The sequence below is a fragment of the Neofelis nebulosa genome, chromosome 2, assembly GCF_028018385.1.
Source record: "Neofelis nebulosa isolate mNeoNeb1 chromosome 2, mNeoNeb1.pri, whole genome shotgun sequence".
NCBI lineage: Eukaryota > Metazoa > Chordata > Mammalia > Carnivora > Felidae > Neofelis > Neofelis nebulosa.
The window spans coordinates 123,897,288-123,918,158 of record NC_080783.1 but is presented as its reverse complement, the minus strand read 5'-3'; the positions used below and the strand labels follow the sequence as shown (position 1 = coordinate 123,918,158).

The window sequence follows — 20,871 nt, the reverse complement described above, 5'->3', positions numbered from 1 at the left end:
TATCTGCATAGCTTGTTGAAGAATATACTGTTGTCCTCCCCCCACCCCCGAATTTCCGATTCAGTGGAGTAGGGCTTCAGAATTTGCCTTTCTAACAAGTGATGTGGATGCTACTGGTCCAAGGATCATACTTTGGGAGCTACTGCTCTGTACTAGAGAATAGTCACAGGCTTTAAAAATAAAGCAAACCCACCTTTTCTCTGACTGGCTTATTTTTCTTAGCGTTATACTCTCTAGATCCATCCATGTTGTTGAAAATGGCAAAATTTCATTCTCTTATGACTGAGTGATAGAATGTTCCATTGTGTGTGTATGTGCATACACCACATCTTCTTTATCCATTCATCTATCAGTGGCCACTTGGGCTGCTTCCATATTTTGGCTATTTTAAAGCTGCAATAAATATAGGACTGTGTATATCCCTTCAAATTAGTGTTTTTGTGTTCTTTGGGTAAATACCCAGTAGTGCTATTACTGGATCATATGGTAATTCTGTTTTTAATTTTTTGAGCAACCTCCATACTGTTTTCCACAGTGGCTGCAACGGTTTGCATTCCCACAGTGCATAAGGTTCTTTTTTCTCCACATTTTCTTCAGCACTTGTTGTTTCTTGTGTTTTTGATTTTAGCCATTCTGACAGGTGGCGTGATTTTGATTTGCATTTCCCTGTTGATTAGTGACATTGATCATCTTTTCAGGTGTCTGTTGGCCATCTGTATGTCGTCTTTGGAGAACTGTTTATGTCTTCTGCCCATTTTTAAATTGGGTTACCAGGTTTTTTTGTGTGTGTTGAGTTTTATAAGTTCTTTGTATATTTTGGATACTAACCCTCTATCAGATATGTCATTTGCAAATATCTTCTCCCCTTCAGTAGGTTGTTTTTTAGTTTTGTTGATTGTTTCCTTTGCTGTGCAAAAGCTTTTTATTTTGATGTCCCAATAGTTTATTTTTGCTTTTGTTTCCCTTGTCTCAGAAGACCTATCTAGAAAGATGTTTTATGGCTGATATGCCTGTGCTCTCTTCTAGGGCAATCAGACAACAAAAAGAAATAAAAGGCATCCAAATTGGAAAGAGTTTTATGATTTTAGGTCTCACATTTAGGCCTTTCAAAAATCCATTTTGAATTTGTTTTTGTGGATAGTATAAGAAAGTGGTCCAGTTTCATTCTTTTGCATGTAGCTGTCCACTTTTTCCATTACCATTTGTTGAAGAGACTTTTTTCCCATTACATATTCTTGCCTCCTTTGTTGAAGATTAGTTGACCACATAATTGTGGGTTTATTTCTGGGTTTTATATTCTGTTCTCTTAACCTGTGTGTCTCTTTTTGTGCCAGTACCACAGTTTTGATCACTATATTTGTAGTAGCAGTTGAAATCTGGAATTGTGATACCTCCAGCCTTTACTCCTGTGGAATTTAAGAAACAAATGAACAAAGGAAAAAAAGGCAAACCAAAAACAGAACAAACAGATGGTTACCAGAGGTGAGGTGGGTGGGGGGTGGGTAAAATAGGTAAAGTGTATTAAGAGTACATTTATGGGGCGCCTGGGTGGCGCAGTCGGTTAAGCGTCCGACTTCAGCCAGGTCACGATCTCACGGCCTGTGAGTTCGAGCCCCGCGTCAGGCTCTGTGCTGACAGCTCAGAGCCTGGAGCCTGTTTCCGATTCCGTGTCTCCCTCTCTCTCTGCCCCTCCCCTGTTCATGCTCTGTCTCTCTCTGTCCCAAAGATAAATAAAAAGCGTTGGAAAAAAAAAAAAAAAAAAATTTAAAAAAAAAAAAAAAAAAAAAAAAAAAAAAAAAAAAAAGAGTACATTTATCATGAGCACTGAGTAATTTCCACAATTGTTGAATTACTGTATTATAAACCTGAAACTAATATAACACCGTATGTTGACTACTCCTGAATTAAAATAAGTAAAAAATTTTGAAAAAGCAGACAAAAAACCACACTTGATTTCAGTGATTTCTTAGCTTTTTCATTTATTAGATTATTGAAAATGTCAAAGGATATGGTCTATGTAATAATCTTTTGCTTTTTACTAAACTAATATGTAGATTTTAAAACTCAGAAGTTTATTTTTATTTATTTTTCAGAGAGAATGACCATGCAAGTGAGAGAGGGGCAGAGAGAGAGGGAGACAGAATCCCAAGCAGGCTCTGTGCTCTGAGCACAGAGCCCAGTGCAGGACTTGAACTCATGGACAGTGAGATCATGACCTGAGCTGAAATTGAGATCCACACTTAGTGACTGAGACACCCAGGTGCCGCTAAAAATCATTATTAATGAGAGGCACCTGGGTGGCTCGTCGGTTCAGAGTCCGACTTCAGCTCAGGTCATGATGTCATGGTTTGTGGTTTGTGCTGCTGTCAGCACAGAGCCCACTTTGGATCCTCTGTTCCCTTTTCTCTGCCTCTCCCCTGCTTGTGCTCTCTCAAAAATAAATAAATATAAAAACACCCCAAAAATCATTATTAATGATTAATTTGTAACAGTTCATTTCTATGGAAAATTTATAAGGTGGAAAATTATATCTAACTGTTGAATATATGATAACTTCAGGATATCTAGAGGTCTTTTTTCCCTCTTCTTTCTTTTTTAAAAATTTTCATTAACATGTAATGAGATTTGGAACATACAAGACTACATTGTATTGAACTTTCTAAAAAAATTTATTGGTATAATTTATCTATGACATTAATTTTAGGTATGAAACATAATTATTGGATATATGTATAGCAAAATGATCAGCAAATATATTCTCCCATTTAGTAGGTTGTCTTTTCATTTTGTTGGTAGTTTCCTTGGCTGTGCAGAAGCACTTATTTATTTTTGTTTTTTTATTATTATTTTTTAAATACTGATCATGTATTGATTTCAGTTGTCATGGCTTTTTTTAAATAATTTTTTTAACGTTTATTTATTTTTGAGAGAGTGACATGGAATGCGAGCAGGGGAGGGTTAGAGAGAGAGGGAGACACAGAATCCGAAGCAGTCTCCAGGCTCCGAGCTGTCAGCACAGAGCTGGATGTTGGGCTCAAACCTACAAACCTTGAGATCATGACCTGAGCTAAAGTCGGTGCTTAACCAACTGAGCCACCCAGGCACCCCCAGAAGCTTTTAAATTTGATGTGGTCCCACTTGTTTATTTTTGCTTTTGTTGCCTTTGCTTGTGTCAAATCCAAAAAAATCATTTCTAAGATTGATGTCAAGGAACTTACCACCTATGTTTTCTTCTAGGAGTTTTATGGTTTCAGGTCTTATGTTCAAGTCTTTAATCCATTTTGAGTTGATTTTGTGTATGCTATAAGACAGTGGTTCCATTTTCCCAGTGGCATTTATTTATTTCAAACAATTTTTAATGTTTGTTTATTTTTGGGGGACAGGGAGAGAGCACGAGCAGGGGAGAAGCAGAGAGAGAGAAAAACGCAGAATCAGAAGCAGGCTCCAGGCTCTGAGCTGCAGCACGGAGCCCAACACAGGGTTCAGACTCACGAACTGTGAGATCATGACCTGAGCCCAAGTTGGATGCTTAACTGATGGAGCCAGACACCAAGGTGCCCCTTCTCAACACCATTTATTGAAGGGATTCTCCTTTCCCCGTTGTATATTCTTGGCTCCTTTGTAGTGAACTCACTGACCATATATGCATGGGTTTGTTTGTTTTGTTGATTTATGTGCCTGTTTTTATGCTAATACCATACTTTTGAAAAACGTTTTAAATTCCAGTTAGTTAACATACAATGAATATTAGTTTCAGGTGTACAATACAGTGATTCAACACTTGCATGCAATACTTGGTGCTCATCCCAACAAGTGTACTCCTTAATCCCCGTCACCTATTTGACCAGTTCCCCCCTCCTCCCAGACTGTTTTGATTACTCTAGTTTTGTCATATAGTTTGAAATCAGGAAGTGTGATTCCTCTAGCTCTTCTTTCTCAAGTTTGCTTTGGCTCGTTGGTGATATCATACAAATTTTAGGTTTGTTCTGTATGTGAAAAATGCCATTGAAAATTTGGTTGGGATTGCATTGATTCTGTGAATTGTTTTAGGTAGTGTGATATTTATAAGAAAAATATATTTGGTCATTCAGATGACCAAATCTGTATTTCTCATATAAATATAAATATATATATACATACACATATACACACACATATATATGTATGTATATGTATATATATATGTATATATATTTGGTTTTCATCCACCATTCCTGGCTCATAGCTTCCAAAACCCTTGGAATTTCCTAAGTGCTAAGAGTGACAAAAGTATCTCTTATTATGTTAATGAGATGACTTTTGGAACCTACTTAAGGATGAGGTTGGCTGCTAGGAGAACCCAGCATGTGATTAGAGGGTTGGAACTTACAGTCCCTCTCTACCCCTACCCCCCCACCCTTGGTAAGGGGAAGAGGGTCTGGAAGTCGAATCTGTCATCATTGACCAATGATTTAATCAATCATGATTATGTAACTTAGCCTCCATGAAAACCCAAGAGGACAGGGTTCAGGAAAACTTCGAGCTTGGTAAAGAGATTTGAAGAGAGTGGTGAGCTCAGAGAGAGAGCATGGAATCTCCCCACCCTTTCCCCATGCCTGTCCCTATGCATCTCTTTTACCTATTTCTGACTTACATTCTTTTATAATAAACTAGTAACATGGCAAGTGAATTGTTTCTCAGTGTTCAGTGAGCTGCTCCAGCAAATTAATTGAACCTAAGGAACCTCAGATTTATAGGCAGTTTGTCAGAGGTATAGGTAACAATCTGAGCTTGTTACTGGTGTCCGAAAACTAAGGAGTGAGTCATGGGAATTTTTTATTTATAGCCAGTTGGACAGAAGTGTAGGTAACAACTTGGGCTTGCAACTGGTTAAGTAGGGCTGGGGGAACAGCAGTTTTGTAGGACCGAACCCTTAACTTGTAGAATCTCAAGTAGGACTGGGGGAACAGCAGTTTTTGTAGGACCGAACCCTTAGAATCTGAGGCTATCTCCAGGTAGGTAGTGTCAGATTGAATTGAATTGTGGTACACTCAACTGGTGTCCCAAGAATTGCTTGTTGGTCCCAAGAATTGAACCGCTGCCCCTCCACATTGGAATTGGTATTAGGACCCATTTAGGTAATGTGGACATTTTAACAATATTCTTCTAATCTATGAGCATGGAATATCTTTCCATTTATTTGTGTCTTCAATTTCTTAATGTATTATAGTTTTCAGTGCACAGGTCTTTAATTTCCTTGGTTAAATTTAATCCTAGGTATTTTATTCTTTTTGATGCAACTGTAAATAGGGTTGTTTTCTTAATTTCTCCTTCAGATAGTTCATTATCAGGGTACACAAATGCAGCTGATTTTTGTGTATATTGATTTTATATCCTACACACTTCACTGAACTGGTTTTTTCTAACAGTTTTTTGGTGGGGTCTTTAGAGTTTTCTCTATATATCATGTTAAGAGTTTCTTTTTCCTTTCTAATTTGGATACCTTTTTTGATACCTTTAATTTATTTATTTTCTTGCCTCATTGCTCTGACTAGTTCTTCTAATACTATGCTGAATAGAAATGGCAAGAGGGGGTATTCTTGTCTCGTTCTGATCTTAGAGGAAAAGCTTTTGGCTTTTTACTGTTGAATATGATGCAAGCTGTGTACTTGTCATATATGGCCATTATTATGTTGAGGTACATTCTCTTTATACCCAACTTTGTTGAGAGTTTTTATCACAAATGGATATTGAATTTTATTAAATGCTTTTTCTGCATCTATTGAGATGATCAGAGGTCGTCTTATTCATGTAATGAAAGGCTAGTCAGAAAATTACCTGTTTACTGTTTTGAGGGTAAGACAGCTAGAGTATATGTGGGGTAATTAGTAAATGAAAAGCCCTACTCTCTTTTCTCATATTTTTTCTTCTGCAAATCTAGAACTGTTTACTGAAGGGTTATTGATAGCTACTTGGGTAGAAACTTGTTAAGGAACTATCCTTTTTACTTTAAAGGGAAGCAGTTACTAAATCATCTTTGCTAATAGTGCAGTCAACCCATTTTTTTTCCATAGTCATTTATGAGGGATGTGATATATATATTAAAGTATTATAAGACTTTCTTCAAAAATTATAACAATAATGTTTCATAACTTTTACATATGATTTTGCTTTGAGATCAGATTGCACTTACACAGACTCTTTGCTTTCTTTCAGGAATAATGCTACAAGGCATTTATGTAATTTACTCAAAGAAACCTGTACCAGATCTGCAGAAAAGACAAAGAAATGTAAATATTTTTCTTGTTTTATGTGATTTTCTAAATTTGTTATTATTTAAAAAAAATTTTTTTTAATGTTTATTTTTGAGAGAGAGACAGAGTGGGGGAGGAGCAGAGAGAGAGGAAGACACAGAGTCAGAAGCAGGCTCCAGGCTCTGAGGTGTCAGCACCTAGCCCAAGCCCGACGTGGGGCCCAAACTCACAAACCGTGAGATCATGACCTGAGCTGAAGTCGGATGCTCAACCAACTGAGCCACCCAGGCGCCCCATCAACTTATTATTATTTTAATGGAGAAGGGAAGAAATTGTTTTTTCACTTTTTGGAGCCAACTTTGATTTGAACAAGTTACATGTGCCTCATACCATTTCTTTGCATAAGTAGTGATTTGATTCTCAGTTCTTTGAGCTTTCAAAGCTCAAAGTTTTTTTGAAAGATAATTTATTTCAAAAGCTGTATATCTGACATTGGTAGTTCTTATTTCAGTTAAAATGTGATCTTGAGACTAAGCTTCTTTCTGTCTGGAACAACCAGCATATTAAATTTTGATGCATAACCATGTTTATTATAGAAACTACTGGTGGAAGGCTATGCTGAAGGCCTAGTACTTAAGAGTAGTGCAATATTTATTTCCTATCTAAATAGAATTCTCAAGTTTCTTCTAAAGAAACATGCTTTTAAAATATTCAAATAAGGTTGTGGTATATATATGAAAGTATACCTTTTCATTGTATGCATATTTTGATTTTACTTGTAGGAATTTTTTTCATTTTGATGAAAAACAAATTTTATTTTCAAAAATAATACTTTTATCTTTGTCATTATTTTCACACTAGCTCTACTTTGTTTCTGCCAAGAATCTATTAGGATATACTGTCTATCTGCTTTTTCAGGATAGCTAAAATTTTAGTGTCACACAGCTTATTGCTTAAGAGCCTGGGCTTAAGAGTTAGGTTGCTGTCTACTTGACCTTGGATAAGTTATATAATCTCTGATCCACTGTTTATTGGTTAATAAAGTGCCTCTTAGTGTTGTTTTGAGAATTAAATTTGTTAATAAATATAAATTGCTTATAACAGTGCAAAGTGCTCCTCCCCTCCTCCTCCCTCTTCTTTTTTCTTTTTCTTTTTTTCCTCCTCCTCCTCTTCCTTTTCCTCCCCCCTCTCCTCTTCCTTGTCTGTCTGTCCGTCCGTCCTTCCTTCCTTCCTTCCTTCCTTCCTTCCTTCCTTCCTTCTTCCTCCCTCCCTCCCTCTCTCTCTCTCTCTCTCTCTCTCTCTCTTTCTTTCTTTCTTTCTTTCTTTCTTTCTTTCTTTCTTTCTTTCTTTCTTTTTCTTTCTTTCTTTCTTTCTTTCTTTCTTTCTTTCTTTTTCTTTCTTTCTTTCTTTCCAGTATGCACTATTGCTAGTGTTTTTAATTCTTTGTCCCTACACATAGTACTTTGCTTTTAGAACTAATATATATAGTTCTAGAATGTAGTGTACCCTACCAGCTCCTCCACTGCATCCTGTTTATTCAACTTTCAATATTAGCTTTCCCATCTATATATAAAAAATGGTGAAAAGTATACACTGATGGGTGTAGAGGGATGGTGTGTTGACTGCTTTGTAGAAAGTAACCTGGGCCATAGAGACAAGGCTGCTAGGTTTTTTTTTTTTTTTTCTCTGTTTAGTTTTATGTTCTCTAAGTCAGAGATAGATGGTGGGAGAGGTTTGCTGAATCTTTAAAAAGATTTTTAGGTGATTTCTTAAATGAACCGATGAGTGTATCTTGATATGATGTGTAGATCGTTTTTTCCTATACAAAGTCTTTACACTTATTAATGTAAACTCCATCTAGATTCTTCCTGAAGTCTTTCCTTTTGCTATTGGATTTTTCTGTCTCATTTATTCATTCACCAGCTTTTTAAGTGTCTACTTTGGGTCATGAAATATTCTGAATGCTGAGGAAAACAGCAATGAACAGTTTCTGCTTTTAAGGAGGATGCATCCTAGTGGAGGGACACAGACCATAAATTATATGTTGGGTGATGGTAACTACTTAAGGAGAGAGTATTTTGGAATAGGGTGATTGGGGAAGTATTTTAGGGACCCTAGTAAGTGTGTGTGTGTGTGTGTGTGGGGGGGGTGAGCCATGTAGTTATTTTGGGAAATAGTAAGTGCAAAGTCCCTTAGATGAAAGCCTGTTTAATCTTTTCAAGTCAGTGAGGCCACTGTGCTGTTACCTTTCATATTTCTGCCTTGTATATGTTTTTCATCTTTTTTCTTGTGTGCCATTCGGGAACATTTCTTCTAATCTCTCTTCTAGTACACTAATTCTCTTTTTAGCTAGTTCTAGTTTGTTTTTTAATTCATTAGTCGAAGTTTCAATTTTTGTTATTGCATTTTTTGGTTTTGTATATATTAGCTGGTCTTAAAAATATCCGTAGTGTCACTTTTTAGACTTTGAGGTTTGTTGCTGAAATTTTTCTTTAACATAAAGTTGATGGACAATGTTACATTAGTTTCAGGTGTGTAACATAGTGATTTAATATGCGATGTTCACCACTAGTGTTCCTTGCTGAAATTTTTAAGTTCAGCTTTTTTATCTCCATGAACATAGTAAATTAAACATTATTTTATTAAGGTTTTAATAAAGTTTATTAAAGGGGTCTATTCTGGTGTGTCGTCCTCTAGATTCTACTTCTTGTTTATCTCATTGTGTACTTCATTATCTATGATTATTTGCTTGAGACCTAGAATGGTGTCACATTTTCCTGGTTCTTTGAATGTTGAAAAGTTTTGATTATATCCTGGACATTTTGAAATTATATGTTGTGAGAATCTGGGTCCTTTTAAAATCCCCAGGACAATGTATGTTTGTTTATTTTTTAGCAGTTTGTCAACTCCAGATCAGATCACAAGTTCTATCTTGCCTTTTGTGTGCTGGGTTCCAGTATCAGTTCAGTTTTCAAAGCCTTTGGTATACTGCTCTGGCTCTGTTTCTTGTATGCTCCACTCAAGATTAGGTCTGGGATGTGGGTAGTGGTTTATATTGGAGTTTAGTTTTCAAAGCCCTTGCTGTATTTGTTTTGGGTCTGTCTTGTACATGTATAGTCTCTCAATTTTCCCATGGGACTCATATCATAATTTAGGTAATCCTCTTTTGGAGCTGTCTTTAAGATTTCTCCCCCATGCTCAGCCTTGGGCCCATTTTCCCTGCCCGTTGGCTGTAAATGTGGAATTTCTTTTGGGGTTTTGTATGTCCTCACTGCCATGGCTGCTACTATTCCACTACTAGGGCCATTTTGGGGACAGGGCTGTGAGGGGAAAAAAAAGAAAAAAATCAGGATTTCCTTTTGCTGCTCATGTTTCCTGTTACAGTTCTGCTGGGGCCTTACACTTTGGCTACTGTTAGGAGGGAAGATAGGAAAAAACCTAAACAGGAAACTCACCTTCCCATGAGTCATTTCTTTAAGATTTTACTTTTTGTCTCCAGTATATCTGCCTTTGCTTACTTTTCAGAGTCCTAAAGTAGTTGCTTTATGTATTTCATTCAGGGATTTTAGCTGTAAGTAATGGGAGAGAAAAGCTATAGTGGAATTACTTCATCTTGACGGGCACTGGAAGTTGGTTTGGTGTTTTTGAATTATAACCCTCAATCTATTCTTGGCCTGATTATGTTTTCATCATTATGTTTTTAGATCTTTGATTCCTTCAAGAATTAAAAAATCCTCCAGGTTTTTAACTGTCTGCAGTAGGAGGGTTGGTCTGAATTACTTAGCTATTACCAGAAAACAGAGTCCTTGATGCTTTCCTAAAATACAGACCAAATCATGTTACTGTCTAATTCATTAAATGGCTTTCCATATGTTTTTTGGTGGATAGCATGGTGTTTGCCACTTTCCCATATATACAGGCTCATGGAGAACTACTTGTTACTCCCTAAACAGATTATGCTTCTGAGCTTTTGAATATATTTTTTTATTGACTGATCCTCTTTCCTTCATCTCCTTAGCTCGTATTTGTCCTTCAAAACTCAGAATAAATGTTACTACTCTTGGGAAATATTCCCCAATTTTGTAGTCTGATTTAGATGCTCCTCTTCTTTGTATACCTTTACCATGTACTGTATTTATGAATTCCCTCAACAAATATTTGAGTGTCTACTACTATATGCTAGACATCTCACTGCAAGCTTAAGGACAAGGGATCATATCTTAATTTAGTATAGTCCGTTCTTTAGACAATGTCTTTCAAGATAGTAGGTGATAGGTTAATAAAAAAAGAACAAATCTGTTCTTAGATGCACCTTTAAAAAAAAACCCTTTAAATGGCTGTTGCACACTGAATGATATTGAATTCTTTAGCCTGCCATTCGAAATATTGCGTTAGCTTTTTTTTTTTTTTTGTAGCCTTAAGTCCTAACCTAAAGTAGTTAGTATTTTAATGTTGGGAAAGACTTTAAAGCTTTTGTAGTCTACTTACATTTCCATTGATCTACTTTCCTTTATAGCATGTCTAACCAAGTGGTAGTCGTTTTTATGTTTGAATATATTCAGTGATGGAAACTCACTAACCCCAAGATTGTCATTTAAGGACAGCTCTTAATTTTTATGTTGAGCTGAAATCTTGACATAGTTTCTGTCTTCTTATTGTAGCTCTCCTTAGGGCATATGGAAAAAGTCTAAGTCATTTTTTATGTGCTATCTCTTTAGATCTTTAAAGCTGGCTTCTTGTCCTTTTTGAATCTTGTCGTTAGCCTAGACATTTGAAGATTCTTAAGTGCTTTTGGCATTTTGGTTGATCTGTTGAACATCTTTGTTATAGAGTCCAGATCTGTCTGAGGTAATCTAGTTTTGTAACTTAACCTGTGTAAGGGACTATTCATTGTCTAATTGTAGGTGTCTTTAATGAACTCTAAGGTCAGCTTATTTGATAGTCACAATGCATTATAGGCTTAGTGAGTTCACTATTAATTAAAACCTTTACATTTTCTTTTTTGCTTCGTTCTTTGCATGTACATTTACATTTTTGGATCCAGATAGCATTCTTTGCATTTATCCAAACTAGATTTAATCAGGCACACCTGTGTTTAAAAAAAAAAATTTTTTTTTTACATTTATTTATTTTTGAGAGACAGAGACAGAGCACAAGTGGGGGAGGGGCAGAGAGAGAAGGAGACACAGAATCTGAAGCAGGCTCCAGGCTGTCAGCACAGAGCCTGATGCTGGGCTCAAACCCACAAACCATGAGATCATGGCTTAAGCTGAAGTCAGACGCTCAACCGACTGAGCCACCCAGGTGCCCCCAGGCACGCCTGTGTTTTAATCATGTCCCACTACTCACTAGCTTTGGGATCCTGGAAAATAACATAATTTTCTGTCTCACAATTTCCTCATCTGTGAAATGGGGGTAATCACAGTTCCCTAGATCTATACCTAGATATTGTGTGTGTGTGTGTATGTGTGTGTGTATGTGTGTGTGTGTGTATTTTTGATCATTATAATTCACAGTTTTGTCAGTACAACCATTTCAATCTGTACCGGTCTTTTTTTTAGCTCATGAATGCTTTATGATATCTTTGGGCACTGTCTGATTTTTGTTTGGGCAATACTTGTTTGTTGGCCTTCAGTTCTTCTTTTCTCTAATTGTTTTAATATTTTCCCCCTCATTGGGTTTGTTTCCTATATTTCCAGTTTGACTTTTGAAATATCAATTCTGTACTGTTCTGCCTCTAACCTGTAATTCTCTTGTAGTGTCATCTAATTCATTGCCCCTTTCCTCCTCATTTATTTTTCTATTTGATTTATTCCATTTCTTGCATTTCTGTTGTGGCCTGTTCTGTCTTTTTTCACTGTATCTTCCTCTTTCATTGACCATATTTTCTTGGTTCTGTTGAGAATACTGGATAGTTTTCTGAAATCTTCATCTGGGTTCTCTAGATAGACTTTGTTTTCAGAGATAGGTTATTCCTTTTAACATCTCTCATGTTGTTCCCTTTCCTTTGTTTGACAGCATTTTTTTGTAGGCCTCATGTGGGTTTTCTCACCATATATGTCATTGAAAAAAGCAAGAACTATCCAGACTAAATAAACTAGGTGATAAACTGACTTTAGTCTGGATTTACCTCCTCTGGTTTAGTGGCTGAATCCTCTTTTTATATTTACAGTTGTATGGCAGATCCCTGAGCAGTTTGTAAATTTTTCACCTTGTGTAACTCTGCCCCTTCTGGCTGGTTTTCTGATGCTCTGATAAATGTAGAAACTATGATTCTGCATAATTGTAATCAATAAACTGAAACATGCATAACACTTGGATATCTTAAAATATAAAAAAATCTTAATTTTTTAATATCTTAAAGCCTTGATGCTGCTAACGTAGAAGAAACATAATCTTAGTAAATTTGGGAACTTTCCCCCTTCCCCTGGGGTTGAATCTAAATTTGGAAGTTCCCATATTGTACCATGTGGTAGAGAAGGACATTTGTTATCCATGGAGACTTTTCTCGTTTCGACTGGTATTCGGTAACTGGTCCACATAGGTTGCTGCTGAGTCCTCCCTCATTTCTGTCCTCAGGGCCCATTCAGATCTGCTGGTTCTCTGTGCTTTGTCGCACCATGCTCAGCTGCATCGGGTGTTGCAACGTAGAGGATGAGAATCTTTGTTCTGACTCATATATTTAAAAAACCTAGTGTTTATGTCCTGAATCCTTCCCTTAATCCCCAATCTGGTGTTTTGAAACCCAAAGAGTTTTTCTTTGCTTTTGTTTGAATCATCTCTTCTTTTCTAAATTATTTTTTAAATGTTTATTTATTTTTGATAGAGAGTGTGAGTGGGAGAGGGGCAGAGAGAGAGAGGGAGACATAGAATCTGGAGCAGGTTCCAGGCTCTGAGCTGTCAGCACAGAGCCTGATGCGGGGCTCGAACTCATGAGCCATGAGATCATGACCTGAGCCGAAGTCGGATGCTTAACCGACTGAGCCACCCAGACACCCCTGAATCATTTCTTCTTTAAGGCAGTACATGCTGAAAGATCTAGTTGCCCAAACTGGGGCAAAGCATGTGTGGGGGAGGGGGGGGGGAGGAGGGGTAGAGTGTGAAGGGAGAGGGAGGGAGGGTAGTAAAGAGAAGGGAGTGAAGGTGGGGGGTGGGGAGATAGATCAATGGATAGATAAATATCAAGAAGAAAAACAGAAAATGTAGGGTTATATTTTTACAATACTGCATTACCACATTGGAACACTCAACAGCTACCAGAGTCCCTACTTTGTACTACCTATAGGGTCTTGCTTCTGACAACTGTAAAGTATATCTATACCCGTTTATGTTCTTTTCTGTAGTTTTATTTAATTTCCAGTACTTTTCTATTGGAAGAATGGCTGGATGGTATCTTGGAAGTACTAATGGTATTGGTAATGGGAAAATTGGAGGTGTTGGCAGTAGAATGCAGTTCTTTGGCACAAATCATTTCTGAGGAATAGAGAAGATGTGTTACTAAGTGTGTAAGTAGTGAATATAAAACAATAGATGGAGTGAGAAGTATGAACTATCTTTCTGTTCAAATGCTGATATATTCTGCCTCTATTTCCTTAAATTTTCCAGCCCTTTATTTCCAGCCCTTTAATATTCAGATAAAATTGGTTCAGTTCCTGTTTCATATGCTATAAGTCCAGAGCTTTCTCCATTATTTTTTAGGGGTTTAGCACACCTGCATTCTTCTAAAGATAGTTCATGTACCCTCTTTTTGGTTATTTGGGTTCCCATTGACAGCTGCTATTCTCTTGTTTGCAGCTGGTTACTGAGAGTCTGGGACTAATACCCTCTTTACATTTTTTTTTTTTTAGCGTTTATTTATTTTTGAGACAGAGAGAGACAGAGCATGAATGGGGGAGGGTCAGAGAGAGAGGGAGACACAGAATCTGAAACAGGCTCCAGGCTCTGAGCTGTCAGCACAGAGCCTGATGCGGGGCTCGAACTCACAGACTGTGAGATCATGACTTGAGCTGAAGTTGGACGCTTAACCAACTGAGCCACTCAGGCGCCCCTACCATCTTTAAATTTAACATGCTTTAATGTAATGCTGGTCTCATTTGGGGGGATGATAAAGGAACAGCCACGTTGTCTGTTACTGCTTTGTAATTAAGGTACTGCCTTCTACCTTCATTCCCCTCAGCATAGCTAGAGGGAATCATTGATCAGGTAAAAAAAAAAAACACCCAGAAAAATAAAAAGGTTGTAGAGGATTTATAGGGGATTTCTCTCTGGAGCCACACCTATTCTTAAACCTCAAGGCATGAAGAGCAAGTTTATCTTCCTTTCTGCCTCCTCAGAAGTAGAGCAAGAGATCATGGGCTTTGGTTTTCATGTGGACTCTATGAATCATAAATATACACAGGAGAAAGTACTTAATAGAATAATTGTTAAATCCCTGCTCATTTTAAAGGCTAAAACTGTAAATATATTTTACAAAGTTTGAATAAATTCATGGGTAGTAATTCGGTAAAAGAAAATTGGAACTTTTGAGGTTGAAATAAAATCATGCCTTGCTGTGCCTTGCTGTGAAACTACTATGAAGTAGCTTATTTAAAAAAATTTGTTACTGAAGTAGAGTTGACATACAACATTATGTTAGTTTCAGATGTACAACATAGTAATCAACAATTCTGTACATTTGATACTATTTTCAGAGACTCAGGATATACTAATACATTTCACTAACAGAATTTTAAATATTTTAATGGTTTCTTGAGGCATTTTGAGTATTATTGGCATTATCATTTTAAAATTTAATTCTGAATTATTTTATATTAATAGATGAATATGAACGGGAAGAAACTAGGCAAGTATATGTGGATCTAAATAATAACATTGAGGTAAGATGTAGTGAAAAGTTAAATGTTTTAAACAGAGGCATTTAAAAAAAGTGTTTATTTTTGAGAGGGAGAGAGCGAGCACACACAAGCAGGGAAGGGGCATAGAGAGAGAGGGAGACACAAAATCTGAACCAGACTCCAGGCTCTGAGCCTTTAGTGCAGAGCCTGATGTGTAGGACTCAAACCCATGAACCATTAGATCATGACCTGAGCTGAAGTCGGACGCTCAACTGACTGAGCCACATAGGCACTGCTAAATAGAGACATTTCTAAGCAAAATTAAGTGATAGCTACAAAGATATATGTAACTCTTCTTGATAAAAGGATTATTATTTGTTGACATAGGATTATATCCAATAAGGTTAAGATTCTGTACTAGGTGTGTTAATGTTTTGTTATTCAGTGGCTTTTGAATTTACGTGTTAGTGACACCATTTAACTTAATTTATCAAATATGTATTAACTCTGTGTCAGAGACTATCACATTATGTTACATAACCATTAATTTGAAAAAAAATACAAAGTATTACTAATGTGTCTGGTTCCTGCTTACCTTTCTTATCCCTCTTGTTTTCCACTTTGCTTTTTCAGCTATAGTCATTCTCTTTTATGTTTCTCAAACTTGTAACTTCTTTATGATCTTGGTTCTTTGACTTTGTCTAGAACTTTTGTGTCCAAGATTTTATGAGAACTCTTAAGCTTCATTCTCCTTTTTAATTATCCCCCTTACTACTTTATCTAAAATACCTTTCCTTTCAGTTTTTCTCTATCTCCTCACCGTGTTTAACTTTGCTGAAAGCCACATGACATTTATTTGATATAGATGTATATGTAAGTATTTTCCATTACCCTGGAATATAAATTGGTTCCCTATCAGAACCTTGTCCTATATCCTAAGTGCCTAAAACAGTGGCTGACACATGGTAGATACTCAGTAACTATTTATTAAACAAATAAATGAATTCGTACAAATCCGCAAATCAGGATTTGTTGAATGCTGAATGAACTTAACACTGCTAGATGACGTAAGTGTTAATTTGGACTCTAATAGGAGGGAGACCTCACAGAGGTTACACTTTAGTGGGGGGAAGACAGAAATTAAGTAAGCAAAAAAATATGTAAAATTATAGACTTTGATATGGGCTATTAAGTAAATGACTAGAATACCAAAAATCATTTTGCTACTGTTTGGTAGTATGTAACATGTCTCCAGTGCATTTAAGCATCTGGGAAGCTAATTTAGTAGGCACTCTTAATACATTTTTAGTAAGTTATTTAATTATTGCAAGTTATGGGAATTTCATTATTCAAAGTTGAGTGGTTTTATATCTAGTGATCATGAGACAAATTTATTAATATTTTCATAGTTTGAAGAACCTATTTAAAAAATGTCAGTATGATTCTTAAAAGTCAAATTTTATATTTCAGAAAATGATAATAGCTTTTGAGGAACTTCGTGGGCAAGCTGAGAATTCCAGATTGGAAATGCATTTTAAATGTATGGATCCTATTTAATTTTATATTACTCTACTGATGTTTATAAAAAATATAAATAGATAAAATAAATAAATAAAGTAAAAATAAATAAAAATATATAAATCTAATAAAAAATTAGATTCCTTTAATGTTTTCCTAGCTTCAGCTTGATTCCTCAGGTGCAAGAATACAGTGTATAATACATATGACCTACAAAACATGTTATGGGTAAGGCTTCTGGTCACCAGTAGGCTATTAGTAGTTCAGTTTTGGGGGAGTCAAAAGTATATGTGGATTTTCAACTGTGTAGGGGTCAGTGTCCCTAATGTTTGTTGTTCAGGGGTCAACTCTGTATATATTTAAAATCTGTTATTTCAGGTTAGGGTGTTATAAAGTATAAGGTTTTACATATTTGCTGTTATAAAATTTATAGAATTTTCTTGTTATATTTTGATATTATTTAAATTCAATATTTTATTAAACAGCAAGAAAACAGCAGTTTTAACTTGATAGAACTTTGAGGTTTAGTATCTAGATACATAAGGAGGTGAAATAAAGTCTCAGAAACTTTAAATTTTATTGTGTAATTGTGTTAAGATATTAAAGTATATCGGCTTTATTTTTAAAGTAAAGGAAGATCATGAAAAATTCCAACACCTTGAAGAGGAATATAAGAAGGAAGTAAATGACAAGGAAAAGCAGGTATTTTTTAAAAAAATCAACTCTTTGTATTCTTTGTATTTGCTAATTCATAAAATACTTAAAATTTCAAAAGAAATCTATTGCAGACTGCATGATAAATTTCTGTGAGAGATTTTAAATATATATTTCCAAATACTTAGCTATTTACCTAGCAGAATTAATTTCCATTGATTCAAACATGCATGCCCTGAATGGCAGCCCTATTTTAAAAACTCAGTGAATTTTCTACAATATTTATATTAGTGGGTAACATTGCTGCAAAAATATTTTATGAGAACTTTAGATAAAAATTTTATCAAATGTAAAGATGATGATCGTTGACCACTCAACTCCTATTTTGCAGTTTATTTTGAAATGTATTTGGTATTAATGACACCAAGGAGGGGGAACTAAAATACTCTTTTGCTTCTTTCTATTAATGTCACATAGTGGAAAATGTGAAAATAATGTCTGTGTTCTTTGACATTCACAAGAATGTCAATTATTATGCCAACTTAATTTCAAGTCATGCTTACCAATGGAAAATGTTTTATAGAAAGGAATCCCCTTCTTTCTGTCTCCCCCTATTTTTTCAGAGTTTTTTTTTTTTTTATAAGATACTTTGTAATGATAGATAACAAGGATATCTACTTAAACAATAGTAACAAAAGTTAATTGAAAGTACAGAGAAGATACTTGTATTTTTAAATTCTGGTTAAATTTATGTGTTAAGGCTTAGATCTTTTGAAAGACTTAATAATTTTCCATATTGTAACTGAACTTTTAAACCAGATTTCTGAGAGAAGGCCTTTTTAAAAGTTAAAATTGTGAATATTATAAAGAACACAAAAAAAGAAGGAAGTGCTAAAAAGCTTGTTGGAGTTCTGGGTGCATGGGCAGGGCTTATAGATTGGTGGGGTTCCCTGTGAAATGGTGGCGTGGCCAACTAGTGTTTTGCTATGGACTCCTAAATGTCATTATTTATAATGCTTTTTTTTTTTTTTTAATTCTCCAAATTCCTGCATGGTGATACAGACTTGACTGATGGCATTTTGGATTGAGGCTGGCAGAGTAGGAAGGACAGAATGAGTTTTACTATTCCACAGGCTGACCTTTCATTACAACCCTCCCTGTGATTAGAAAACCTACGTTTAGAGATTCTCTTTTTCAATATGACTACGTCTGTATCTTTAGTCAGGTTAGTTCTCTGACTACATTGGCTATCAAGGAGGAGAGTCCGAAAAAGGAGGATTAAGTGGACCTGGGGAGGTTTTAATACGCTTTATACAGACTTCCAAATAGCCTCCTTATACTTAGTCTTTTTTATACCTACCTTCCACAGTGTCTGTTGCCTCTAATTCTTGAAACATTCTGGAGTCCTTTGGGATTGAATTGTTTTGCTTCTCAATAGTATCTTCCCTGTGTAGGCTCTTAGGTTTGACCTTGCTTTTCTATACTACATCATTTTCCATTCCTTTTAACTGCTTTCCTTCTTTACATATCGTGGTTTGGGTGATAGAAGTCTCATAGTTTCATGGGAAATGGAATTTGTCTTTGTTCTCCTGGTTATTTCTTGGGTGATTTGGAATTGAATACAGGGCAGACAGGTCTTTCTGCCATCTTGAATCTGCGAGTCTTCAGCTTGTCTTTATAAGTTTATCTTTTACCTTTTTCTTCACATGGACTCTATACTCTATCCATCTGAATATTTTCAGCTCTTTAAATAAAACATGATCTCTTGATCCTTTGTGTTCTTGTATGAGTTAGAATGTTAATTTCTGTGTTTGATTAATTTCTATTTGTCTATCAAGACTCAATTCAGTACTCTGAGAAGGATTAATTTTTATTTACATCCTCTAAGACTGACTTAGGTCTGTGTGTGTGTGTGTGTGTGTGTGTGTGCGTGTGTGTGCGTGCTGATTCATATAACATTTTGTCCTGTTACTAATATTCAAGTATAGTTGTCTCCTGGTGTAGGCTCTGAGTTTCTTTAAGGTAAGTTTCCTTATCTCTGTATACTCAATGCTTATTATGGTTTGTGGAATGAAGTAGGTGCTCCATAATATTTATGGAATAAATGAGCCAATAGATTTCATTATATATCTATTTCATTATCTGCGTATTCTAAGTACTAACTTGAAATGCATATTATAATATCGCGTAGATCATTGGGTAGATCATATTAGTTTGTTCATTCACTTAGTAAATGTTTATTATGCAAATATGTACTAAATGCCAGGCACAACCAGTTGAAAAGCATATAAACAAGTACATAAATAATCGTAGGTAATGGTAAATGCTAAGGTGTTATATTTAATTTTTCATATTTATATTGTATTATTTAAATATTTCATTTTAGGTATCACTACTATTGGTCCAAAATACTGAGAAAGAAAATGAAATGAAAGATTTGGTATTTCTGCTGGAGGAATCCAGAGATAAAGTTAATCGATTAGAGGAAAAGACAAGTAAGAATTTACATAAGAAAATATAACAATGTGTCTTGTGTATTACTCTTGTTATATTTAAAATTTTGGCTTTCATTACAGTTTTGTCGTAATGCTTTCTAGTGCTGTAATTCTCAACATGGATTGGATCTTTGGAGGAGGGTGTAATAGAGTCACTTAGGGAGATTTTTCAGTGTACATATGATCTTTTCACTTTTCCATACTGTCCCTTTCTTCAGAATTTCAACAAAATGCTTCAAGAAAACAGGGATTTTCTTTCTTTTGTTTACTGATGCATTCCAAGTGCCTAGAACAGTGTTTGGCACACAGCATACTCAATAAATATTTCATGAATGAATGAATACCCTGGGAACACTCTAGAGGTATTGGGAAAGGTATTAGGGAAAATTGCTTGTTAAACTAAATATACCTTTGATGATTAAAGTTTCTCTACTGAATTGGAGGGGGGAATGTAGGCAGAAGAAATGCCTTGTGCAAGTCATAGAAGTGTCAGAGTTAGGGTATATTTGAAACACTGATTTGTGTGTTTATATCTTAGAGAACTCAGGTACATGACTGGAAAAGAATGTTTGGATCAGATTGTGAAGGTTCTTGAATGTCATGTTATGTTTAGACCACCTTATTGAATATTTTTCAAACTTGTTTAGGTGGCAGGGCACTTGGAAGGCATAATACACTTTGTGAAATACTGTATACCTTCCAGAGCATCATATAGATCTTGTGATATTTGTCACTTCTCTCTTAAAAAAAAATTTTTTTTCACATGGCAAATGATTACATAGTTTGGGTGAAACGTTGCCCACTCACTTTACATTACTGTTATTACTAAATCGGTATACTCCAGGTATGAAATAGTTTAACTTCCCATACGTTTTTTGTTCTTCTTACCTCTCCATCGTGATGTTGGCTACTTCCTCTGCCACAAGTGAGCCTCTTACCTCCACTCCAAATATTTTGCCTAAATTCCAGTGAACTCCTTATTCTTTTTTTTTTTTTTTTTTTTTTAAATTTTTTTTTCAACGTTTTTTTATTTATTTTTGGGACAGAGAGAGACACAGAGCATGAACGGGGGAGGGGCAGAGAGAGAGGGAGACACAGAATTGGAAACAGGCTCCAGGCTCCGAGCCATCAGCCCAG

The 20,871-nt window shown here is 35.6% G+C and overlaps 1 protein-coding gene across 5 annotated transcripts in view; it reads left to right on the top strand.

Annotated features, from left to right (window-relative positions):
* SYCP1 (synaptonemal complex protein 1) overlaps nt 1-20,871 on the top strand; it is a 129,232-nt gene that overhangs the window by 9,235 nt on the left and 99,126 nt on the right. For all 5 annotated transcript variants that reach the window (XM_058716117.1, XM_058716118.1, XM_058716119.1 and 2 more), the window contains 5 exons: nt 6,196-6,269; nt 15,051-15,109; nt 16,538-16,607; nt 17,214-17,287; nt 19,626-19,734. In XM_058716117.1, the coding sequence (XP_058572100.1) occupies nt 6,196-6,269; nt 15,051-15,109; nt 16,538-16,607; nt 17,214-17,287; nt 19,626-19,734 (386 nt within the window). The remainder of the gene's footprint in view (nt 1-6,195; nt 6,270-15,050; nt 15,110-16,537; nt 16,608-17,213; nt 17,288-19,625; nt 19,735-20,871) is intronic.